This window comes from Oncorhynchus nerka, linkage group LG22 (assembly GCF_034236695.1).
Source record: "Oncorhynchus nerka isolate Pitt River linkage group LG22, Oner_Uvic_2.0, whole genome shotgun sequence".
Classification (NCBI taxonomy): domain Eukaryota; kingdom Metazoa; phylum Chordata; class Actinopteri; order Salmoniformes; family Salmonidae; genus Oncorhynchus; species Oncorhynchus nerka.
In genome coordinates, this window is record NC_088417.1 from 12992929 (window position 1) to 13018517 (window position 25589).

Here is a 25589-nt window from a genome sequence, read left to right on the forward strand (position 1 = left end):
TGATTCCAAAATAATGGGCATTAATATGGAGTTGGTCCCCCCTTTGCTGTTATAACAGCCTCCACTCTTCTGGGAAGGCTTTCCACTAGATGTTGAAACATTGCTGAGGGGACTTGCGTCCATTCAGCCACGAGCATTAGTGAGGTCTGCACTGGTGTTGGGCGATTAGGCCTGGCTCACAGTCGGCGTTCCAATCCTTCCCAAAGGTGTTCGATGGGGTTGAGATCAGGGCTCTGTGAAGGCCAGTAAAGTTCTTCCACAGCGATCTTGACAAACCATTTCTGTATGGACCTTGCTTTGTGCATGGGGGCATTGTCATGCTGAAACAGGAAAGGGCCTTCTCCAAACTGTTGCCACAAAGTTAGAAGCACAGAATTGCCGTATGCTATAGTGTTAAGATTTTCCTGCACTGGAACTAAGGGGCGTAGCCCAAACCATGAAAAACATGAAAAACAGACTGAGACTATTATTCCTCCTCCCACCAAACTTTACAGTTGGCACTATGGCAGGTAGCATTCTCCTGGCCTCTGCCAAACCCAGATTCGTCCGTTAGACAGCCAGTTGGTAAAACGTGATTCATCACTCCAGAGAACGCGTTTTCACTGCTGCTGCGTCCTATGGCGGCAAGGTTTACACCACTCCAGCCCACATTTGGCATCTGCCATGGAAATCCATTTCATGCAGTTCGCGACGAAGTCTTGCGCTGACGTTGCTTCCTGAGGCAGTTTGGAACTCGGTAGTGAGTGTTACAACCGAGGACAGACGATATTTACACTCCACAGTTCGGCAATCAGTGATCCCGTCCTTTGAACTTGTGTGGTCCACCACTTCGCGTCTGAGCCGTTGTTGCTCCTAGACGTTTCCACTTCACACTAACAGCACTTACAGTTGACCGGGACAGCTCTAGAGGGGCAGAAATTTGACAAAATGTTGTTGGAAAAATGGCATCCTATGACGGTGATACATTGAAAGTCACTGAGCTCTTCAGTAAGGCCATTCAATTGCCAATGTTTGTCTACGGAGATTGCATGGCTGTGTGGTCGATGTTATACTCCTGTCAGCAACGGGTGTGGCTGAAATAGCCGAAACCACTAATTTGAAGGGGTGTCCACATACTTTTGTGTATATATAGTGTATCTACACAGTATATACCCTGTAAGAATTCCTATTGGCTGTTGGTCTTTGTTCTTTTTTTTTCTCCCATTGGAATGTCCTCAAAATCGGACATAGGTCCAAAACTTTGCCCCAATCAGGAACCTTGTTTTTTCAGACAGTGAATAAGGGTAAGCTGGCCCAGTGCACAATCTGGACACATCTGTTGGACTAGATAAATACTAATCAACTGTTACATGATTAGTCGGCTTGCTAAAAAAAGCTTTTAGTAACCTCATTTTCTTTTTTGGGGGGAGGGCGGAGTTTGGGGGAGCGCATCGTTAGCAATTTAAATCAAAGCCGTCCCTTCTCCCTTTAAAGGAATTGTTTGATGCCTTTTCTGAGTGCAGTGGGTCAAGGCAAGGCAGACAAAGCGTTGGTCTGTTTGTGCCGAGGTGTTACGAAAGATTCCAAACAGTTGATTCTTTTAGTGTCTCAGATTCTCTGTGTTGGGTCAGCGACACTGCAGACGACATGAAACGATGATGAGAATAAGGGTCTGCTCCAGGGTTTGTTGACACTCTGTTATCTAATGCTTTTAACTGTGTACTCTGCAAGCGCTGATGAAGGTTGTTGTGATGTTGACAGTGGATTGCTAATAGTAAACACTGATTTGTGAGTGGACCACAAACATGGAATATGGGACTTTCAAAACTTTATTTGACCCCGAGATGAAAGTATCTGTGACGTACGAGCCTCCGTTTCCGCTGTGCATAATGTTTTTAAATGAGCTTTTGATAAGTTTATTGCGTTAAGGATCCTCCCTTAATGTTGTTTTGAGTTAGATCTGGTGCTTTTGCTTTAATGTTCAAACTAATTAGATATAAATTTAATGAATTACTTATTTTTTTGTCTTTCTTTAATTAGTTGAATTAGTCCGATTCTCTCTGGTTTTGCCCAGTTGTGGGCGGTATCTGTCCCGTATCCGTCCGTCTGTGTATTCATACTAGTGGCGGTCCACACTGTATACCAGTCGGTCAAAGATGGACAGTAGAAGCAGTAGATGTTTTGGCTGCAACATAGGTTTCATTTAATTAGGCCTATTATGTAAAGGCACATCGATTTCTGTTAGTAAACCAGCTGGCTAGTGGCTCAGACATGTGGACAAAGAGAGGCCCTCACAGCATTCAAACAAATGAATATTTTCCTCTAAAGCAGGTCCGTGTTTCATGTATGGCCTCCTGTGTCACATGTAAGGCCCTGTTTCTGCCGGGACTCACAACACCGTTTGTCTACCACAGCGGAGATTTCAAAATGTAACTTCCCCACAAACCGTATAGAAAAAATGACAAAGAATAACTTTTAGCCTTGGCCTCCGCTGACGATTTGACATTTGATGTGATGCCTTTGCTGCCATGCTATGCTACCTGGAGGCAAATGTAGATTCGTATCATCCAATTGCCGCCTGCATGTGTAACTTGTTAACGTTGCAAAAAAAAAAAAAAAAAGGGAATTTCTAAGAGCACTTGTACAGTGTTTTAAGTTGTTTAGCAAATGGGTTTGTTTAACCTCACGTTTTGTTGAATTTCACTTGAATGAATGAAATTATGCCCTCAACTTCATGCACCATGCCCACGAGAGAGAACGAGTGAGAGAGAGACACACACACACACACACACACACACACAAAATGGTTCCCTTCAGATTATTAAAACAATAACAAGCAAACCATATGCTTTAATCACTACCCACCTGCACTCGTTGGTAATTGATAATCACAACCAGTTTATCATGCAGCATGACAAAACAGAGTGAAAGTGTCTTTAGGGTCTATCTCGTTTTTCAGAGATTGCTTGGCCATTATTTAGGCTAAAATAAATATGGCAAAATATATGGCTCGTGTTGCTGCTGCCTTGGCTCAATGCTTATATTGGCAGTAGATGACATACCCTTGGTCTTTAAAACACTGGGCTTTAAAACAATGCATCGGCAGTTGATTGTGGTTACATAATTGAAGAGCATACATTTTTTTTTTTTTTTTCATCCATTCCAGGATTTCTTGACATGGTGCCAGTAGCGGCTAGACTAGAATAATCTTAGATTGTTTTGGGGCCTGCCACTTGGCTCCAGTACATTCTCATGTGTTCCGTTTTACTAGGCCTTTTTTTCATCTGCCTAAAGCTGACGTTTGACACTTCAATGTGCAACATCACAACTATTCCTTCAAACATTTTATCTACTTGTGTCTATGTAAACTATTGATGCCAGATGCCGGTATTAAGCTGTAACAATCAATTCTATAAAACACACTCCTGTTAATATCTCATGTAAATGACGGCAGTTACCAATGCAGACATTTATCTGAGACAACTACAGAAATGTCAGTACATTGGATTAATAAGGTTTGGCCAATATGGTGAGAGCGCGGTGTAAGGCCATTGGTATGAAACGGTTAAGGAACCGTAAGTTATGTGCACAACATCCCAGTTGCTCTCTTTCATGGGCCCCTCCGTTAGAGGCAGTAAACTGCCTTTATTCACACTGTGTCATGAGCCTCCCTGAAACTGAGCCCTGAGGAGTGTCTCCTGCTTTTTTATATATATATATATATATATATATATATACACACACACACAGTTTGATCATAGTAGGCCTCCTTTGTTAAGCCATTGGCGCTTAAGTCTTTTTCACCTTGACGGCTGGAACCCGCCAGAATGTAGGGGACAGGGTTGAATAATGGACGAACCCGCCAGTGTGTAGGGAACAGGGTTGAATAATGGACGAACCCGCCAGTGTGTAGGGAACCGGGTTGAATAATGGACGAACCCGCCAGAGTGTAGGGGACAGGGTTGAAGGGTGGACGAACCCGCCAGAGTGTAGGGGACAGGGTTGAAGGGTGGACGAACCTGCGTAGGGGACAGGTTTTTAAATTTTTTAACCTTTATTTAACTAGGCAAGTCAGTTAAGAACAAATTCTTATTTTCAATGACAATGACACAACAGTGTGTTAACTGCCTGTTCAGGGGCAGAACGATAGATTTGTACCTTGTCAGCTCAGGGGTTTGAACTTGCAACCTTCCGGTTACTAGTCCAATGCTCTGACCACTAGGCTACCCTGCCGCCCCGGGTTGAATAATGGACGAACGCCAGAGTGTAGGGGACAGGGTTGAATAATGGACGAACCCGACAGGGTTGAATGGTGTATGAACCCACCAGCGTGTAGGGGACAGGGTTGAAAATGGAAAAACCCGCCAGTGTAGGGAACAGGGTTGAAGGGTGGACGAACCCATCAGAATGTAGGGGACAGGGTTGAAGGGTGGACGAACCCGCCAGAATGTAGGGGACAGGGTTGAATAATGGAAAAACCCGCCAGAGTGTAGGGGACAGGGTTGAAGGGTGGACGAACCCGACAGGGTTGAATGGTGTATGAACCCGCCAGAGTGTAGGGGACAGGGTTGAATAATGGACGAACCCACCAGAGTGTAGGGGACAGGGTTGAATAATGGACGAACCCACCAGAGTGTAGGGGACAGGGTTGAATAATGGACGAACGCCAGAGTGTAGGGGACAGGGTTGAATAATGGACGAACCCACCAGAATGTAGGGGACAGGGTTGAATAATGGACGAACCCACCAGAGTGTAGGGGACAGGGTTGAATAATGGACGAACCCACCAGAATGTAGGGGACAGGGTTGAATAATGGACGAACCCACCAGAGTGTAGGGGACAGGGTTGAATAATGGACGAACCCACCAGAATGTAGGGGACAGGGTTGAATAATGGACGAACCCACCAGAGTGTAGGGGACAGGGTTGAATAATGGACGAACGCCAGAGTGTAGAGGGGACAGGGTTGAATAATGGACGAACGCCAGAGTGTAGAGGGGACAGGGTTGAATAATGGACGAACGCCAGAGTGTAGGGGACAGGGTTGAATAATGGACGAACCCACCAGAGTGTAGGGGACAGGGTTGGATAGTGGACGGGATTAACACCATACACTGCAGTATGGAGTAGTCTGGCTCTCTGTGACTTCATTTGGCCGGCATAGCATTTGTAAACAAAGTGAGATCAGTCATATGTTTTAGTTAGTAGGCTATTGATAGCAAGATGAAGACCGATTAGGCTTTTTAATCCAAATTAAATGGGGAAGCAGGGAGCCTAGTGGTTAGAGCGTTGGGCCAGTAACCGAAAGGATCGAATCCCCGAGCTGACAAGGTAAAAATCTGTCGTTCTCACTGTTCCTAGGCCGTCATTGTAAATAAGAATTAGTTCTTAACTGACTTGCCTAGTTAAATAAAATAAAACATTTACAAATTATAATTTGAGTCGCAGACCTCCAGTCTTGTCTGGATAAGCCCGCCCTTCAGACAGACCTCCGCAATGATGTTTTGTAATGCTTGCTGAAGACACTGAATACTACTGTGTAACTGTCTCCCCCACCCAAACATCCTTAAACCAAAATAGACCATTGATAATTGCAGATGAATCCGATATTTATCTGTTTTAGTTCTAAGAAGGTTCCCTGAAATGCCATGTGACATGTTTGTGAACTTTTTTGGTCTGTTTATTGTCAGGCTGGGATTTCAATACATTCAGATCCATTCTTCTCTTTGTTAGCCAGTGACAAAATAATACAGCAGAATTGGTAACAGGATCAGATTTTCTTTCTTTTTCTTTCTTACTCTCTCGTCTCACTTGTTCTTTCACTATCTCTCTCTGTCTCTTTCTCAATCTCTTTCTGTGAATCCTTTGTCTGGGGCTCATTTGCTCTGGGCTGCATCACCATTTCCTAACAGCAGAGATTTAGACCAGATTAGTCGACTCTACAGCATGGCACAGACAGTCAGTCAGTCAGACAGACAGACACAGACAAACAGACTTGCAGGGAGTCAGGCAGACAGGCAGGCAGTCAGACAGTTGAGATTTGCTTATGTTTTTCGACCAGAAAGTGTGTGTGTGTGGTTGTGGATGTGTGTGGATGTGTGTGGTTGTGTGTGTGTGGATGTGTGTGTGGTTGTGGTTGTGGTTGTGTGTGGTTGTGTGTGTGTGGTTGTGTGTGTTTGACAGGAAGGGAGGTTTTGAAGTGTAACAGGATGTAGCTGAGAGACGCAGGATCACGCTTCACTGGCGTTGTGACCAGCGCTGTGTCTCCCTTGACGATCTTGTCTGATGGTGTGTGTGTGTGTTCGAGAACTATTAGTTTTGTTGATGACTCATCCTAGCCTTATGTATGACAGTAAAGCTATACCTGGGCCAGAAACGCAGGCTCTGTAAAATTACTTAGTGCATAGCTGTGCATTGGAAAATATATCTAAGAATCCTTTGTCTCATTGTATTCGCCAACTTGGTTTCTAAGCCGAAATACTTTCAAGGGGATCATTCATGGGACTTCATGTTTGATGTTGTTTTCATAAACTTGATGAACCATTGTATTCAAAAAGGTATGACCATGAATAACAATGTGGATATTGCTGCATTCACGGTTTATGGAATATGTATCCACATGCACAAACTGAAACACTGGAGCATTTAGTGACAGCAAACCATAGCTGACAGGCAGGCTACCCAAAGGGCTTCATTGAGTGAGTTGATTACTCTTTACACGTGACTGAGTATGTCGTCTCACCAGAACTTTGTCTTTTCATTTTGTCTGTGGTTACCATAACACAACAGTGTTGCAGAAGACACAGGAAGAATTCCCTCCCTCCCTACACACACACACACACACACACACACACACACACACACACACACACACACACACACACACACACACACACACACACAGTTGTTTTGAGCTGAACGTCCACAACCTCCTTGTGTTCTAGGTCAGGTATCAGACCATACAGAACATGGCCTTTAAATGACTGTGATGTCACCCATCACCTGGACATAACTGTGGCCCTAACGACTAGCAGTCACATCCGCCATAGATTGACCCTGTGTTGTGGCACTAAAGACAGCAGTATCCTAGCACAATCTCCCTCTCTGGTCCAATGGTGGGTATACAAGGGATAGTGTTGATACCCAGGGGTGGGTGAGTGTGCCCAGGGAATCTGAGGTGATCGCACTGGTAGCGGTGTGGAGGGACTGGAGGATGCCCGAAAAGCAGCCAGGGACGTCATTAGCCACAGGCCCATGGGCTAGTTGTTTCTAACCCAACTGCTAATGACTCTTTTTTTTCTCTTCGCCGCATCACTAATGAAGGCTTAGGTTCAGTAAAGGACGTGCTGGTTAAATGGAAGGGCTCCTAATGGGCTTCAGTGTTTTGTTTATGTGTTTTTGTGTCACCAGGTGCTCCCCAGGGCTCAATGTTGGGCCCTGTGAGTTTTGACTGTGGGGACTCACAGGGCTGCTTTAGTATTCCCCATCCCTGTGATAGGCTGCCTGTCAAATAGGGTACATAAATTCTCTACAGAACCTAGTTTTTTTTTTGCTCAAGTGGGTTTTTTTTTCTCTTCAGGAATTGAAAATGGTTCATAGTTGTGAATTTCACTTTATTATTGTGGATTTCAGTAGACTGGGTACCTCGACTTTTTGCACTCCACAATTAATTAACTTTCTTAGCCAATTTTTGGGGGACAAAATTATAGAAAATTCTAGGCTGTGTGCTTGTCAGTCGTTATAGAACGTTCTAGAGCACCCTCATTGCAATCCCTGTGATACTGACAGTCTTAGGTTGAGTCGACAACAGTGCAAGTAATGACTCATAAGGGGGAAAAACATCCGATTTTCCTCAGTCATGAGACCGACAGGACCTGGCTCAGTGTTATTGTAACGTAGTAACATGGCACACGTTAAAGCAACATCCCCATATCTTCTCCATTCTCCCTGTAAACACACAGTACAGCAGCGTCTGGGCTGATACGGGCAGATGAACTGTCTCTGTGTCCTCCTCTCCGCTTAGCGACTTCCTGTTCTCGCGGTGAGATCATCAGCCTTGGCCAGGACACTGCCCTGGCATGCAGACGCACTCTGCTTTGCATGTGGAGAGAGAGATCCTGACTCGGTGCATCAAAATGTCACCTGTAACTAATGGGAGCAAAGAGGAAGTCTGAGAGATGCGGTTGTGCTTATATACACAGCTGGATTTCAGTGTGTGAAGGGAGACATTCACAGTAAACCTGTTAAGTGAAGCTTATTAAGATGTCGTTTCGAGGTGTAGGTTATTACCATGAACTATCTTGCATATTTTGCACATTACAGTGTGTGGAGGAATTGTTTTTCTGATGGTAGTATTGAGGTGTGAAAGTAAAAAAGTAAACTGTCAAAATGAGTAAATGGCCTCCTACTGTGTTTTTGTTTCCAGAAAATGGTTGACACGTTTTTTGACAATGGATACACGGTCGATACTGCACAATAGTTCAGCGCAGACTGTTTAGCTGAATCGTGAACAAGCTGCCATTTACAGGGTTGTTCAAACTTCACTCAAGGCCTTGTTGCATCGGCGTTAGCGACTTTAGCATCTGAGTTTGTTTTGCATCTCTGTTGCCATTTGTTTGCCTGTATTGTGGTTATTATGCGATGACCCCACCGGGGGACTAATTATTGTAAACCCAGCTCTCGGCTCTCTCTAAGGAACAAGCGGGTGGGAAAACAAGTCTTCTCTTTCTCAGAACCTCACTCCTTCTCTTCTCTCTTCGCCTTCCTGCCTCCACTCGTCCCTCCCTCCCTCTCTCTTTCCCATTGGTATACTTCTGAGGCAGAAGACGGCAAACAGTGTGTTTTTGTGTTGCATCAAAAAAAGTATTTTTGATTTTAGTGCTGGTTGGTCCCTAAACGTTCAGCTTTATATTGTCATGTCTTTCTCAGTTGGGCTTTTTAAAGTTAGCCTTTATATTGGTGTGTCTGTGACTGTCTAGAAGACAACACGGTTAGATGTTAGATTAGCCCGGACCTCATATGAAACAAGTCCCCTTCCCACCCTCCTCCACTACACAGGCAAGTGAGTAAAAGAGCAGTCTATCATTGAATAGGTATTTATGGGGATGTTCATTCTCAGGGAAGGGTATAATTCCCTTTCCCCTTATTCTTGTTTTTTTGTGTTGACGTCGTGAATGAAACCGACATTTTCCACTGTAGTTGTACTTCTCATCCTATAGGACCCGTCAGTTCACCCGCTGCACCACCTGAGTAATGTACAATGATTATCTACCATGCTGCTACAGAGGACACTCACATCAAATGTACTTTCATCTATCATGCAATTGTACAGCAAAGCCAACGTGATGACAAGTTGTCTCTCTCTTGTCTGAAACCAAAGCTCCTGTTGAAGACGCCGTGCTCCCTGAGCTGTCACGTGTCTCTCCTTCTCCTATAACCCAGTCTCTCTCTCTCTCTCTCTCTCTCTCTCTCTCTCTCTCTCTCGAACAACAGGAGTTCTTTGAGCATGCCAAGCAGCTGTGGGACGATGAAGGCGTGAAGGCTTGCTTCGAGCGCTCCAACGAGTACCAGCTCATCGACTGCGCACAGTAGTGAGTACCCCCTGGGCCCCAACCCTCGTGCCCTCCCTTCCTCCCCATCTCTCTCTTCCACTCTCGCCATTCTTTTCCCATTCCCCTTTCTCCTCTCTACCCTTCTCTCCCCAACGCCCCTCTCCACCCTTCTCTCTTCCTCCCTGTCCATTTTCTCCCTCAGTCCTATTCCTTTATCGCTCTCCATTCCCCTTTCTCTTTCCATTCCTATACCTCCCTCCCCATCCCTCTTTCCTCCTATACCTCCCTCCCCATCCCTCTTTCCTCCTATACCTCCCTCCCTCATCCCTCTTTCCATTCCTATACCTCCCTCCCCATCCCTCCCCATCCCTTCTTTTCCTATACCTCCCTCCCATCCCTCTTTCCATTCCTATACCTCCCTCCCCATCCCTCTTTCCATTCATACCTCCCTCCCCATCCCCTTTCCATTCCTATACCTCCCTCCCATCCCTCTTTCCATTCCTATACCTCCCTCCCATACCTCTTTCCATTCCTATACCTCCCTCCCCATCCCTCTTTCCATTCCTATACCTCCCTCCCATCCCTCTTTCCATTCCTATACCTCCCTCCCCATACCTCTTTCCATTCCTATACCTCCCTCCCCATCCCTCTTTCCATTCCTATACCTCCCTCCCCATCCCTCTTTCCATTCCTATACCTCCCTCCCCATCCCTCTTTCCATTCCTATACCTCCCTCCCATCCCTCTTTCCATTCCTATACCTCCCTCCCATACCTCTTTCCATTCCTATACCTCCCTCCCATACCTCTTTCCATTCCTATACCTCCCTCCCATACCTCTTTCCATTCCTATACCTCCCTCCCATCCCTCTTTCCATTCCTATACCTCCCTCCCCATCCCTCTTTCCATTCCTATACCTCCCTCCCCATCCCTCTTTCCATTCCTATACCTCCCTCCCCATCCCTCTTTCAAATCAAAATCAAATCAAATCAAATTTATTTATATAGCCCTTCGTACATCAGCTGATATCTCAAAGTGCTGTACAGAAACCCAGCCTAAAACCCCAAACAGCAAACAATGCAGGTGTAAAAGCACGGTGGCTAGGAAAAACTCCCTAGAAAGGCCAAAACCTAGGAAGAAACCTAGAGAGGAACCAGGCTATGTGGGGTGGCCAGTCCTCTTCTGGCTGTGCCGGGTAGAGATTATAACAGAACATGACCAAGATGTTCAAATGTTCATAAATGACCAGCATGGTCGAATAATAATAAGGCAGAACAGTTGAAACTGGAGCAGCAGCACAGTCAGGTGGACTGGGGACAGCAAGGAGTCATCATGTCAGGTAGTCCTGGGGCACGGTCCTAGGGCTCAGGTCCTCCGAGAGAGAGAAAGAGAAATTAGAGAGAATATGTGGGGTGGCCAGTCCTCTTCTGGCTGTGCCGGGTGGAGATTATAACAGAACGTGGCCAAGATGTTCAAATCTTCATAAATGACCAGCATGGTTGAATAATAGTAAGGCAGAACAGTTGAAACTGGAGCAGCAGCATGGCCAGGTGGACTGGGGACAGCAAGGAGTCATCATGTCAGGTAGTCCTGGGACATGGTCCTAGGGCCCAGGCCAGTTGAAACTGGAGCAGCAGCATGGCCAGGTGGACTGGGGACAGCAAGGAGTCATCATGTCAGGTAGTCCTGGGGCATGGTCCTAGGGCTCAGGTCCTCCGAGAGAGAGAAAGAAAGAGAGAAGGAGAGAATTAGAGAACGCACACTTAGATTCACACAGGACACCGAATAGGACAGGAGAAGTACTCCAGATATAACAAACTGACCCTAGCCCCCGACACATAAACTAATGCAGCATAAATACTGGAGGCTGAGACAGGAGGGGTCAGGAGACACTGTGGCCCCATCCGAGGACACCCCGGACAGGGCCAAACAGGAAGGATATAACCCCACCCACTTTGCCAAAGCACAGCCCCCACACCACTAGAGGGATATCTTCAACCACCAACTTACCATCCTGAGACAAGGCCGAGTATAGCCCACAAAGATCTCCGCCACAGCTCAACCCAAGGGGGGCGCCAACCCAGACAGGCCGACCACAACAGTGAATCAACCCACCCAGGTGACGCACCCCCCCAGGGACGGCATGAGAGAGCCCCAGTAAGCCAGTGACTCAGCCCCGTAACAGGGTAGAGGCAGAGAATCCCAGTGGAAAGAGGGGAATCGGCCAGGCAGAGACAGCAAGGGCGGTTCGTTGCTCCAGAGCCTTTCCGTTCACCTTCCCACTCCTGGGCCAGACTACACTCAATCATATGACCCACTGAAGAGATGAGTCTTCAGTAAAGACTTAAAGGTTGAGACCGAGTTTGCGTCTCTGACATGGGTAGGCAGACCGTTCCATAAAATGGAGCTCTATAGGAGAAAGCCCTGCCTCCAGCTGTTTGCTTAGAAATTCTAGGGACAATTAGGAGGCCTGCGTCTTGTGACCGTAGCGTACGTGTAGGTATGTACGGCAGGACCAAATCAGAGAGATAGGTAGGAGCAAGCCCATGTAATGCTTTGTAGGTTAGCAGTAAAACCTTGAAATCAGCCCTTGCTTTGACAGGAAGCCAGTGTAGAGAGGCTAGCACTGGAGTAATATGATCAAATTTTTTGGTTCTAGTCAGGATTCTAGCAGCCGTATTCAGCACTAACTGAAGTTTATTTAGTGCTTTATCCGGGTAGCCGGAAAATAGAGCATTGCAGTAGTCTAACCTAGAAGTGACAAAAGCATGGATTAATTTTTCTGCATCATTTTTGGACAGAAAGTTTCTGATTTTTGCAATGTTACGTAGATGGAAAAAAGCTGTCCTCGAAATGGTCTTGATATGTTCTTCAAAAGAGAGATCAGGGTCCAGAGTAACGCCGAGGTCCTTCACAGTTTTATTTGAGACGACTGTACAACCATTAAGATTAATTGTCAGATTCAACAGAAGATCTCTTTGTTTCTTGGGACCTAGAACAAGCATCTCTGTTTTGTCCGAGTTTAATAGTAGAAAGTTTGCAGCCATCCACTTCCTTATGTCTGAAACACATGCTTCTAGCGAGGGCAATTTTGGGGCTTCACCATGTTTCATTGAAATGTACAGCTGTGTGTCATCCGCATAGCAGTGAAAGTTTACATTATGTTTTCGAATAACATCCCCAAGAGGTAAAATATATAGTGAAAACAATAGTGGTCCTAAAACAGAACCTTGAGGAACACCGAAATTTACAGTTGATTTGTCAGAGGACAAACCATTCACAGAGACAAACTGATATCTTTCCGACAGATAAGATCTAAACCAGGCCAGAACATGTCCGTGTAGACCAATTTGGGTTTCCAATCTCTCCAAAAGAATGTGGTGATCGATGGTATCAAAAGCAGCACTAAGGTCTAGGAGCACGAGGACAGATGCAGAGCCTCGGTCCGTTGCCATTAAAATGTCATTTACCACCTTCACAAGTGCCGTCTCAGTGCTATGATGGGGTCTAAAACCAGACTGAAGCATTTCGTATACATTGTTTGTCTTCAGGAAGGCAGTGAGTTGCTGCGCAACAGCCTTCTCTAAAATTTTTGAGAGGAATGGAAGATTCGATATAGGCCGATAGTTTTTTATATTTTCTGGGTCAAGGTTTGGCTTTTTCAAGAGAGGCTTTATTACTGCCACTTTTAGTGAGTTTGGTACACATCCAGTGGATAGAGAGCCGTTTATTATGTTCAACATAGGAGGGCCAAGCACAGGAAGCAGCTCTTTCAGTAGTTTAGTTGGAATAGGGTCCAGTATGCAGCTTGAAGGTTTAGAGGCCATGATTATTTTCATCATTGTGTCAAGAGATATAGTACTAAAAGACTTGAGCGTCTCTCTTGATCCTAGGTCCTGGCAGAGTTGTGCAGACTCAGGACAACTGAGGTTTGGAGGAATACGCAGGTTTAAAGAGGAGTCCGTAATTTGCTTTCTAATAATCATAATCTTTTCCTCAAAGAAGTTCATGAATTTATCACTGCTAAAGTGAAAGTCATCCTCTCTTGGGGAATGCTGCTTTTTAGTTAGCTTTGCGACAGTATCAAAAAGGAATTTCGGATTGTTCTTATTTTCCTCAATTAAGTTAGAAAAATAGGATGATCGAGCAGCAGTAAGGGCTCTTCGGTACTGCACGGTACCGTCCTTCCAAGCTAGTCGGAAGACTTCCAGTTTGGTGTGGCGCCATTTCCGTTCCAATTTTCTGGAAGCTTGCTTCAGAGCTCGGGTATTTTCTGTGTACCAGGGAGCTAGTTTCTTATGAGACATTTTTTTAGTTTTTAGGGTGCAACTGCATCTAGGGTATTGCGCAAGGTTAAATTGAGATACTCAGTTAGGTGGTTAACGGATTTTTGTCCTCTGGCGTCCTTGGGTAGGCAGAGGGAGTCTGGAAGGGCATCAAGGAATCTTTGTGTTGTCTGTGAATTTATAGCACGACTTTTGATGTTCCTTGGTTGGGGTCTGAGCAGATTATTTGTTGCAATTGCAAACGTAATAAAATGGTGGTCCGATAGTCCAGGATTATGAGGAAAAACATTAAGATCCACAACATTTATTCCATGGGACAAAACTAGGTCCAGCGTATGACTGTGACAGTGAGTGGGTCCAGAGACATGTTGGACAAAACCCACTGAGTCGATGATGGCTCCGAAAGCCTTTTGGAGTGGGTCTGTGGACTTTTCCATGTGAATATTAAAGTCACCAAAGATTAGAATATTATCTGCAATGACTACAAGGTCCGATAGGAATTCAGGGAACTCAGTGAGAAACGCTGTATATGGCCCAGGAGGCCTGTAAACAGTAGCTATAAAAAGTGATTGAGTAGGCTGCATAGATTTCATGACTAGAAGCTCAAAAGACGAAAACGTCATTTTTTTTTTTGTAAATTGAAATTTGCTATCGTAAATGTTAGCAACACCTCCGCCTTTCCGCCTTTCCCTCCCCATCCCTCTTTCCATTCCTATACCTCCCTCCCCATCCCTCTTTCCTCCTATACCTCCCTCCCATCCCTCTTTCCATTCCTATACCTCCCTCCCCATCCCTCTTTCCATTCCCCCTATATACCTCCCTCCCCATCCTCTTTCCATTCCTATACCTCCCTCCCCATCCCTCTTTCCATTCCTATCCCTCTTTCCATTCCTATACCTCCCTCCCATCCCTCCATTCCTTCCATTCCTATACCTCCTCCCCATCCCTCTTTCCATTCCTATACCTCTCCCCCATCCCTCTTTCCATTCCTCCATTCCCTCTTTCCATTCCTATACTCCCCATCCCTCTTTCCATTCCTATACCTCTCTCCCATCCCTCTTTCCATTCCTATACCTCTCTCCCCATCCCTCTTTCCATTCCTATACCTCTCTCCCCATCCCTCTTTCCATTCCTATACTCTCCCCATCCTCTATCTCCCCCCTCTTTCCATTCCTATCCCTCTTTCCTCCTCTATACCTCTCTCCCCATCCCTCTTTCCATTCCTATACCTCCCTCCCCATCCCTCTTTCCATTCCTATACCTCTCTCCCCATCCCTCTTTCCATTCCTATACCTCTCTCCCCATCCCTCTTTCCATTCCTATACCTCTCCCCATCCCTCTTTCCATTCCTATACCTCTCTCCCCATCCCTCTTTCCATTCCTATACCTCTCTCCCCATCCCTCTTTCCATTCCTATACCTCTCTCCCCATCCCTCTTTCCATTCCTATACCTCTCTCCCCATCCCTCTTTCCATTCCTATACCTCTCTCTCCCATCCCTCTTTCCATTCCTATACCTCTCTCCCCCATCCCTCTTTCCATTCCTATACCTCTCTCCCCCCATCCCTCTTTCCTCCTCTATACCTCTCTCCCCCCATCCCTCTTTCCTCCTCTATACCTCTCTCCCCCCATCCCTGTGGACTCTCCATCTCTCCACTGACGTTGCGTGTCTCGCAGTCTGCTAACCCGAAGCCCATGTGCCAGGTGCCCTGTTGTGACGACCAAAAGACACGCACAGTTGCGTTCAGATAGTACCCTTAAGACTGTATGTTGAGACGCTCGCTCCCGGTGAAGAGAGGAGAGGGCTTTTAGCGTTGTTCACAACAGGTGTCTTTTACCCTCCACTGAGGTAACTGTGCTTTCAGGCTATTTCACCCAGTCACATTGATGTCCCCCAGTAAGGTAGCGCTACCTGGGGTTTAACATGTGGATCCCTTGGAGGCTTGGTCCAAATAACAATGTTTGTGTTCCATCTCAGGCTGCTGGCAATTACCGACTGAAATTCATACCACCCCAATATAATTTTCCTGGTTAGCGGTGCGTGAAGAAAACACACACAGGCACACATGTATTGTTCTGCATAACTACTCATCCCCAAGTAACAGGTGACGACCCCTGTTGGAAGAATCCAGTGGAGAGGTTGTTGAAAGTACCTTCATTAAGCCAGTCTGGTTGTTTTACGTGTAAGGATATTCATTGTGTGTTCCTCGTTAATGAAAGGTGGATCCCCTCTGAGAGGCAATTTCCATCCCATCACAGCCCTGGTTGCTCTCAACCAATGGTGCGTCTCCGTTGACTCTCCTCATGTGTCCTGGGCATTCTGATTGGCCTTTTAGACCTCATATAATCACCCATAGGAGCTCTGACAAAGTCTTCCAAGTCCTCAGAGGTGCTCTTCAGGGAGTTTAATGGCACATAATGTTTTGGCTATTTGTGTGTGTATGAATGTACACAGCACCAGTCAAAAGTCATCAAAATGATGAAATAACACATACAGTTGAAGTGGGAAGTTTACATACACCTTAGCCAAATACATTTAAACTCAGTTTTTCACAATTCCTGACATTTTATCCTAGTAAGTATTCCCTGTCTTAGGTCAGTTAGGATCACCACTTTATTTTAAGAATGTGAAATGTCAGAATAATAGTAGAGATAATGATTTATTTCAGCTTTTATTTATTCATCACATTCCCAGTTGGTCAGAAGTTTACATATACTCAATTAGTATTTGGTAGCATTGCCTTTTAAATTGTTTAACTTGGGTCAAATGTTTTGGGTAGCCTTCCACAAGCTTCCCACAATATGTTGGGTGAATTTTGGCCCTGGCCTCACATTTTCTGTAGGATTGGGGTCAGGGCTTTGTGATGGCCACTCCAATATCTTGACTTTGTTGTCCTTATGCCATTTTGCCACAACTTTGGAAGTTTGCTTGGAGTCATTGTCCATTTGGAAGACCCATTTGCGACCAAGCCTTAACTTCCTGACTGATTTCTTGAGATGTTGCTTCAATATATCCAACATAATTTTCCTTCTTCATGATTACATCTATTTTATGAAGTGCACCAGTCCCTCCTGCAGCAAAGCACCCCACAACATGATGCTGCCACCCACAACATGATGCTGAACCAGACTTGTGGAGGTCTATCATTTTTTTTCTGAGGTGTTGGCTGATATCTTTTGATTTCCCCATGATGTCAAGCAAAGAGGCACTGGGTTTGAAGTTAGGCCTTGAAATACATCCACAGGTACACCTCCAATTGACTCAAATTATGTCAATTGGCCAATCAGAAGCTTCTAAAGCCATGACATCATTTTCTGTAATTTTCCCAGCTGTTTAAAGGCACAGTCAACTTAGTGTATGTAAACTTCTGCCCCACTGGAATTGGGATACAGTGAATTATAAGCGAAATAATCTGTCTGTAAACAATTGTTGGAAAAGTTACTTGTCATGCACAAAGTAGATGTCCTAACCGACTTGCCAAAGCTATAGTTTGTTAACAAGAAATTTGTCAAGTGGTTGAAAAATGTGTTTGAATGATTCCAACCTATGTAAACTTCTGACAATCCCAGAACAACAGCAAAGGATCTTGCGAAGATGCTGGAGGAAACGGGTATATCCACAGTAAAACTAATCCTATATCGACATAACCTGAAAGGCCGCTCAGCAACGAAGAAGTCACTGCTCCAAAACCGCCACTAAAAAAAGACAGACTACAGTTTGCAACTGCACGTGGGGACAAAGATCATACTTTTTGGAGAAATGTCCTCTGGTCTGATGAAACAAAAATAGTGAGGACCATTGTAATAACCATAATGACCATCGTTTTGTTTGGCGGAAAAAGGGGTACGCTTGCAATCCGAAGAACACCATCCCAACCGTGAAACACGGGGGTGGCAGCATCATGTTGTGGGTATGCTTTGCTGCAGGAGGGACTGGTGCACTTCACAAAATAGATGGCATCATGAGGGGGGGGAAATTATGTGGCGATGTTGAAGCAACATCTCAAGATATCAGTCAGGAAGTTTAAGTTTGGTTGCAAATGGGTCTTCCAAATGGACATTGACCCCAAGCATATTTCCATAGGCAAAATGGCTTAAGGACAACAAAGTCAAGGTATTGGAGTGGCCATCTCGAAGCCCTGACGTCAATCCTATAGAAAATTTGAGGGCAGAACTGAAAAAGTGTGCGCGAACAAGGAGGTTACATCAGCTCTGTCAGGAGGAATGGGCCAAAATTCATCAAATTTATTGTGGGAAGCTTGTGGAAGGCTACCCAAAACATTTGACCCAGGTTAAAACATTTAAAAGCAATGCTACCAAATACTAATTGAGTGTATGTAAACTTCTGACCCAGTGGGAATGTGATGGAATAAATCAAATATGAAATGAATCATTCTCTCTACAATTATTCTGACATTTCACATTCTTAAAATAAAGTGGTGATCCTAACTGACCTAAAACAGGGAATTTTTACTTGGAATAAATGTTAGGAATTGTGATCAACTGAGTTGAAATGTATTTGGCTAAGGTGTATGTAAACTTCCAACTTCAACTGTATACTATAGTATTTACTGTAGGGTCTTTGCGGACTGTAGTATTTACTGTATAGCACTGTAGTGTTTACTGTAGGGTTTCTGTGGACTGTAGTATACTGTACTATTTACGGTAGTGTCTTTGCGGAATGTAGTATACTGTATTTACTGTATTATTCTAGAGTAATTACTGTAGTATTTTTGTTTGTTTTTTGTGCGTCTGCAGAACCCGAGCCCTTATTAGATGATTATTTGACCCTCATTAATAACCGTGCCATTTCCATAGGCGACGGTAACGCCTATTATGTAACATACAGTGCAACATGTTGTTGTCGACGATGTGCTTGAATGAGAGTAGACAATATGTGACTCAAGGTTATGATTTCCATAGCTTTTGTTTAAGAGGAGCACTCCAGACACCACTTGGCTTGCTGGCCGAGTTCTAGTCTCTGATTGTGCTCTCCTCTTCGGTGTGAAGCAGTGTTTTATACCACCGGCAAGTTCTGTGACCATGAAATACACACAAGTTGTCCCTTTTCTAATCTCCAGTCAGTCAGAACGTGGCTGTGAGGTGTTTGGATTGGAGTGGCATGAAATGTGTGACGTCAGACTCCCTTGTTGTTCCTCTCCTAGGAAGACACACATTATGCTGAGGCTTACAGAAGGCAGACACACACCCGTCTAGTGTTTGTTCTGTGTGTGTGTGTGTGTGTGCGCGCATTCACACATCGCTCAATGCCATGACGCACAGTAGCTCCACTGTATCCATGTTTAACAGCTCTATCTCGTTTCCATTGACAATATCTCTGCCTTCTGTATACTGAAACAGTGACACCCGTTGGGGCTAGGAGGAGGAAACTGTTATCTGTCAGGGCCCATAACTGACGCTTAGCTCTAAGTTAGCATGACAGCGCATTTCAACCTCTGTTCCTGTCAATTTAGCCGTAGCTAGCATGATAACGTGTTCTTTCTAGTCTGCTCACTTTGTTTCGCCTTAAAGGTAGATTCCGCGATATGATGTCATTGTACACAGCTGGTAGACAAACGTCAACTCTGCCAAGGCTACCACTATTGGCTGCTTAAAATCTGTTGATGTCGGTAAGCAGGAAGTCGCCCCTCTGTTTTGATGATGTCATATTGCTGTGTCTTTAAGTCGTGATTGTCCATTGGTGGCTGGTTCAGAGCCATCATCAGAACCAGCATCTACGTGGTGCTATTCTTAGGTCCTCCAATGAACATGTAAAGCAATGGAAACTGCTGAGCAATCAGTGCTCGCTAGCACCCCCTTGTTCAGTTAGCTGCTGCCATCTCTCCATGCCCCAATGGAAACTGCTGAGCAATCAGTGCTCGCTAGCACCCCCTTGTTCAGTTAGCTGCTGCCATCTCTCCATGCCCCAATGGAAACTGCTGAGCAATCAGTGCTCGCTAGCACCCCCTTGTTCAGTTAGCTGCTGCCATCTCTCCATGCCCCAATTGAAACGCAAAATGATTACAGGCCGATCCAAGTGCTTGTGTCAAAGAGGAGGCCCATATTGACGTTCCACAATCCTATAAGCCAGTCAATACCGACTGTATATTGTACATGTAGGGCTGTTTTGGGAGGAGGGGTAGATCCATTTTCAGCATTTGAATTGATTTCAATGTTCTGTTCCATTGCCTAGTCCGTTGGAGCCTTTGGGCCATGCAATGAAGCATCGTTGTTTGGAAAAGCCCATAAATGTCATGGAATGGCTCGTTTGTTTCATTCCACTTTGTTTACTCATTAGTGTTTTGTCCAGAGTTTGACTCAACTTGTTCTAAAGTAAAGTGTCAACTTTACTTTGTACTTGTAGCATCCTGTATCAATACAAAACACAGCCAGTTGTGGGTATATTACACTATTAAAACAGCAGTGAACAAATTGCTATTTACAAAACTATATATATATATATTAGATAACAACCTGATATAGGGATGCAGTCCAACATTTTAACTTGCCAACAACAACCATACCAAAGATTCTGACATTCGTCTAGTTTTCTATACAATACTGTGCCGTAGCTTGAGAGCTAGCATATAGAGGCACTTCCCTTTGTGTACCATGGAGTTTATCCCCTAGCTTGCTGTACGTTTCAGTAACTGATATCATACTAGTACTCCAGAATTCCTCCCTCGACAGGTAATCTCGGCTTCAGGCTACTTCATCCTGATATACAAAAACTCCAAAGATTTAAGCCGGTCAAAATGGATGCCTTCAACCTGTGACTTAACGTTTGAATTTTTTTTATTCAGAAATTGCATTTTCTCCCCCCAGTTTTATCATTGGAATGCGATACACAACGAGGCAACGATGTGATTTAGGAACTAGCTAACGCCTCTGAGCGGTCGGGTAGGCTGTTTGGAGTGTTTATCTGACTTGAGGGGGGGGGGGGGGAGATAAGAATAATGCCGCCCTCCCACTTCTAAAACCAAAGTTGCGCCCCTGTATACACATAATAACTGTATGTTGTACTCTCAAAGCTACACGGTAACTCCTGTCGGCTGTGTCACTGATACTTGTAGCTTAGTGGTTAAAACGTTGGGCCAGTAACCGAAAGGTTGCTGGATCGAATCCCCGAACTGACAAGGTAAAAATCTGTTGTTCTGCTCCTGAGCAATGCAGTTAACCCACTGTTCCCTGGGCCCCGAAGACGTGGATGTTGATTAAGGCAGCTCCCCGAACCTCTCTGATTCAGAGGGGTTAAATGAGGAAGACACATTTCAGTTGAAGGCATTCAGTTGTACAACTGACTAGGTGTCCCACTTTCCCTACTCATGTGGTCATGTATTTGATATCTACCACCTCCAAAACATTAGCGCTAGCATGGTAAGTGTTAGCACGATAGATGTCATCATTAGATTAGCACAGTGGTGTGTGTGCTCATTAGCATTAGCATGCTAAAGCTGTAGATCCTGGTGTGTGTGCTCATTAGCATGCTAAATCTGTGTGCGCTAGCTGCAGATCCTGGTTGTTTGCTCAGTAGGCAGTAGGAAGCAGAGGACACTGTTGATGTTGCAGGCTGATAAGGCCTTAATATAGTCCTGTGGGAGCACAATAGGTGCCCTGTTCTGGCTGGCCTGTTCTGTTTCTAGCTCGGCGAGAGCATTGTGCGTACACAAACCCTGCACTCCCTCTCCAGGCCAGCCCTAGTTAATCTAGATGGTCCTATGTGTACAGTTTTTTTTTTCTCCCCGCTGCCCAAACTAGATTGTAAGCAGCCTTTTAGTTGAGTTTACGTTTCTGTCTCAACCGTATTTCAAACTGCGCCACTGTCCGCCCAATGAACGTTATTGTTTTTGTTTTGTTGACGAAGCAGTACATATTCTGTTGTTCTATCAGTGATGTCATGGGGGAAAAGCACTGTTGTTTGCAGTAACCTTGTAATATTGCAAACGGATGTGACCATTAAGGGTTCCAGCTTTAAAGTTATTCTCCGGTACTCTTGTATACCTTTTAGCCAGTAGTTCTAAAAGTGGTGCTCACGAGCCAGAAGTGGTCCCCTAAAATTGTGTACTACATCACATACAGTGGGGCAAAAAAGTATTTAGGCAGTTATTTTCCACCATAATTTGCAAATAAATTCATTAAAAATCCTACAATGTGATTTTCCCCTCATTTTGTTTGTCATAGTTGAAGTGTACCTATGATGAAAATTACAGGCCTCATCTTTTTAAGTGGGAGAACTTGCACAATTGGTGGCTGACTAAATACTTTTTTGCCCCACTGTATGTGCACCACGTCATTGCTCTCTTACTCTGCTGTGTGGGTCTTGCTAGCTGTGACTCAAATGGCAAGGGGCTGAAGCCCATTGGCTGAAACTCGAGGGCTGGCCAACTCGAGGGCTGGCCTACTCGAGGGCTGGCCTACTCGAGGGCTGGCCTACTCGAGGGCTGGCCTACTCGAGGGCTGGCCTACTCGAGGGCTGGCCTACTCGAGGGCTGGCCTACTCGAGGGCTGGCCTACTCGAGGGCTGGCCTACTCGAGGGCTGGCCTACTCGAGGGCTGGCCAACATGGGGAAAATGTAAGGGAAATGGCACTTTTGGCATTTCAGACTTGAAAAAATGTATCAACCCTACAAAAATGTCCATTATTATAATCTACATAATAATTCCTGTTACAGCAGGAAAATATTCCTGCAGCATCAAACTGGCTTAAATTAAGATCTTAGATCTGTAAAAAGGTTATTCTGCTTATAGATTATATGAACTACACATTTAGACATCCAGCCCAAAACGGGAGGTTTAAAAAAAAAAAAACGTACTAGTCGCCAAAGTACCGGAGCATGTTGCCAACTCTGGTGATCTAGTGCTTTTGGAATTAGCTTTGGCTGAACGCGTACACCCTGAAAAACGAGTATTGAGATTTCAATTTGAGATCGATTAATGTTCTGATTGAGGTGTGGCGTTCACCAGTTATGTCAATAAATTCAGGAATATCAGACTTCCTATGTACATTTGCCATACAAGGGCTTCCTAGAAGATTGTGCAATGCAGCCAAATTACTCGGTACAGTTGAATTCAACCACACACTGTGTCATTGTTCTATGACACAGATGCCTTATCTTAATTTGATCATCCTGTTGTTGCAGAAAGCTCGCTCAAATTAAGATCTTAAATATGTAGTATTCATGTGGTTCTGCCATTGTGCTGGATTTCTTCCAGATTATACAACGAGGAGCACCCAGGGTCAAGTGTGTAGCCTGGCCACCGGAGGTCCTCTGTAGATCAGTTTGTAGAGCGTGACGCTTCCAATGCCAGGATAGTTGGTTCGTTTCCCAGGACCACCCATACATAGAAACTGTGTGCACGCGTGACTGTAAATAGCTTTGGATAAAAGCATCTTGCTAAACGGCATATACTGCATAATGTCTTATTGCCCTTATATGGCCTGTCTTGTTTTGATGACCATTGCAGTTGTTAGTTCTATTTAATTCTGTGGTTGGACCCTGGTGCTTGCAACACTAGGGTGGTTCTGACTCCTGCATGAGCCAAATATACTGGGCATACAGTTAAATACATAAAAATGACAATATCATGATAATGAAGTATTCTATGACCCAGTATAAATAGTACAATCTGTAGGGGGTCCAATCAAACACACACATTCTGACCAATGGGTAAAATGTAGGTAATTATGTAGATACGACTCTATGAAAAACTAATGTTCTAAACCTCATATCTCTCTCATAATCCGTTCAAAAGAGTTTTTCCCCTTGTAGGATGGCTAGAATTAGGGTGACTAAATCAATGGAGGCCAGAGGAAAAAAAGTGGTAACAAATCTGGAAAAATAGCATTGAGTCAGCTAGGCTGGATGCTGTGCGAGAGTTGATGCTAACTGACAGGCTCACCGTTGAACTCCTCTTTCTTCTCGAATCCAGAGGACATAAAACAATATAGAGGTAAGATGCATATAAAGTAGATTTTAGATTTAGCATATCTGTCTGTTTTAAGTTAGAGATATCTATTTTTTTTGCATGGGCTGCATCTCAATCTGCCGATGTCGGCCTTCCGCATCTGCAGTGGAAGGTGGCAGAGCTACAGCTCAGACTAGGAGACGTCCCGGAAATCGGTCTTCTCACAAAAACATATTTCGCGTCCATTTGGGCTACAAAATAATCTGACCCCTCTATGACAAGATGAAACTCTCACAAACACGATTAGAGGTCGACCGATGAATCGGAATGGCCGATTTCAAGTTTTCATAACAATCGGTATTTTGGACACCGATTTGGATTATTATTATTTTTTTTTACACCTTTATTTAATCTTTATTTAACTAGGCAAGTCAGTTAAGAACACATTCTTATTTTCAATGACTGCCTAGGAACGGTGGGTTAACTACCTCGTTCAGGGGCAGAACGACAGATTTTCACCGTGTCAGCTCGGGGGATTCAATCTTGCAACCTTACAGTTAACTAGTCCAACGCTCTAACCACCTGATTACATTGCACTCCACGAGGAATCTGCCCGTTACGCGAATGCAGTAAGCCAAGGTAAATTAGCTAGCATTGAACTTAAAGACAGATTAGGAGCATAGCACCATAAAGACAGATTAGGAGCATAGCACCATAAAGACAGATTAGGAGCATAGCACCATAAAGACCGATTAGGAGCATAGCACCATGAAGACAGATTAGGAGCATAGTATAGCACCATAAAGACAGATTAGGATCATAGCACCATAAAGACAGATTAGGAGCATAGCATATGACCGTAAAGACAGATTAGGAGCATAGTATATGACCGTAAAAACAGATTATGAGCATAGCATATGACCGTAAAGACAGATTAGGAGCATAGTACCATAAATACAGATTAGGAGCATAGCATAGTACCATAAATACACATTAGGAGCATAGCATAGAACCATAAAAACAGATTAGGAGCATAGCATAGCACCATAAAGACAGATTAGGAGCATAGCACCATAACGACAGATTAGGAGCATAGCATAGCACCATAACGACAGATTAGGAGCATAGCACCATAAATACAGATTAGGAGCATAGCATAGAACCATAAAAACAGATTAGGAGCATAGCATAGCACCATAAAGACAGATTAGGAGCATAGCACCATAACGACAGATTAGGAGCATAGCATAGCACCATAACAACATATTAGGAGCATAGCACCATAAATACAGATTAGGAGCATAGCATAGCACCATAAATACAGATTAGGAGCATAGCACCATAAATACAGATTAGGAGCATAGCATAGCACCATAAAGACAGATTAGGAGCATAGCACCATAAATACAGATTAGGAGCATAGCACCATAACGACAGATTAGGAGCATAGCACCATAAATACAGATTAGGAGCATAGCACCATAAAGACAGATTAGGAGCATAGCATATGACCGCAAAAACAGATTAGGAGCATAGCACCATAAAGACAGATTAGGAGCATAGCACCATAACGACAGATTAGGAGCATAGCACCATAACGACAGATTAGGAGCATAGCACCATAAATACAGATTAGGATCATAGCACCATAAATACAGATTAGGAGCATAGCACCATAAATACAGATTAGGAGCATAGCACCATAAAGACAGATTAGGAGCATAGCATATGACCGCAAAGACAGATTAGGAGCATAGCACCATAACAACAGATTAGGAGCATAGCACCATAAATACAGATTAGGAGCATAGCATATGACCGCAAAGACAGATTAGGAGCATAGCACCATAAATACAGATTAGGAGCATA

At 44.4% G+C, this 25589-nt stretch overlaps 1 protein-coding gene across 6 annotated transcripts in view; it reads left to right on the top strand.

Moving 5' to 3' along the window:
- LOC115104869 (guanine nucleotide-binding protein G(olf) subunit alpha-like) overlaps positions 1 to 25589 on the top strand; it is a 64922-nt gene that overhangs the window by 12917 nt on the left and 26416 nt on the right. For all 6 annotated transcript variants that reach the window (XM_065006953.1, XM_029626228.2, XM_065006951.1 and 3 more), the window contains exon 5: positions 9472 to 9569. In XM_065006953.1, coding sequence (XP_064863025.1) covers positions 9472 to 9569 — 98 coding nt within the window. The remainder of the gene's footprint in view (positions 1 to 9471; positions 9570 to 25589) is intronic.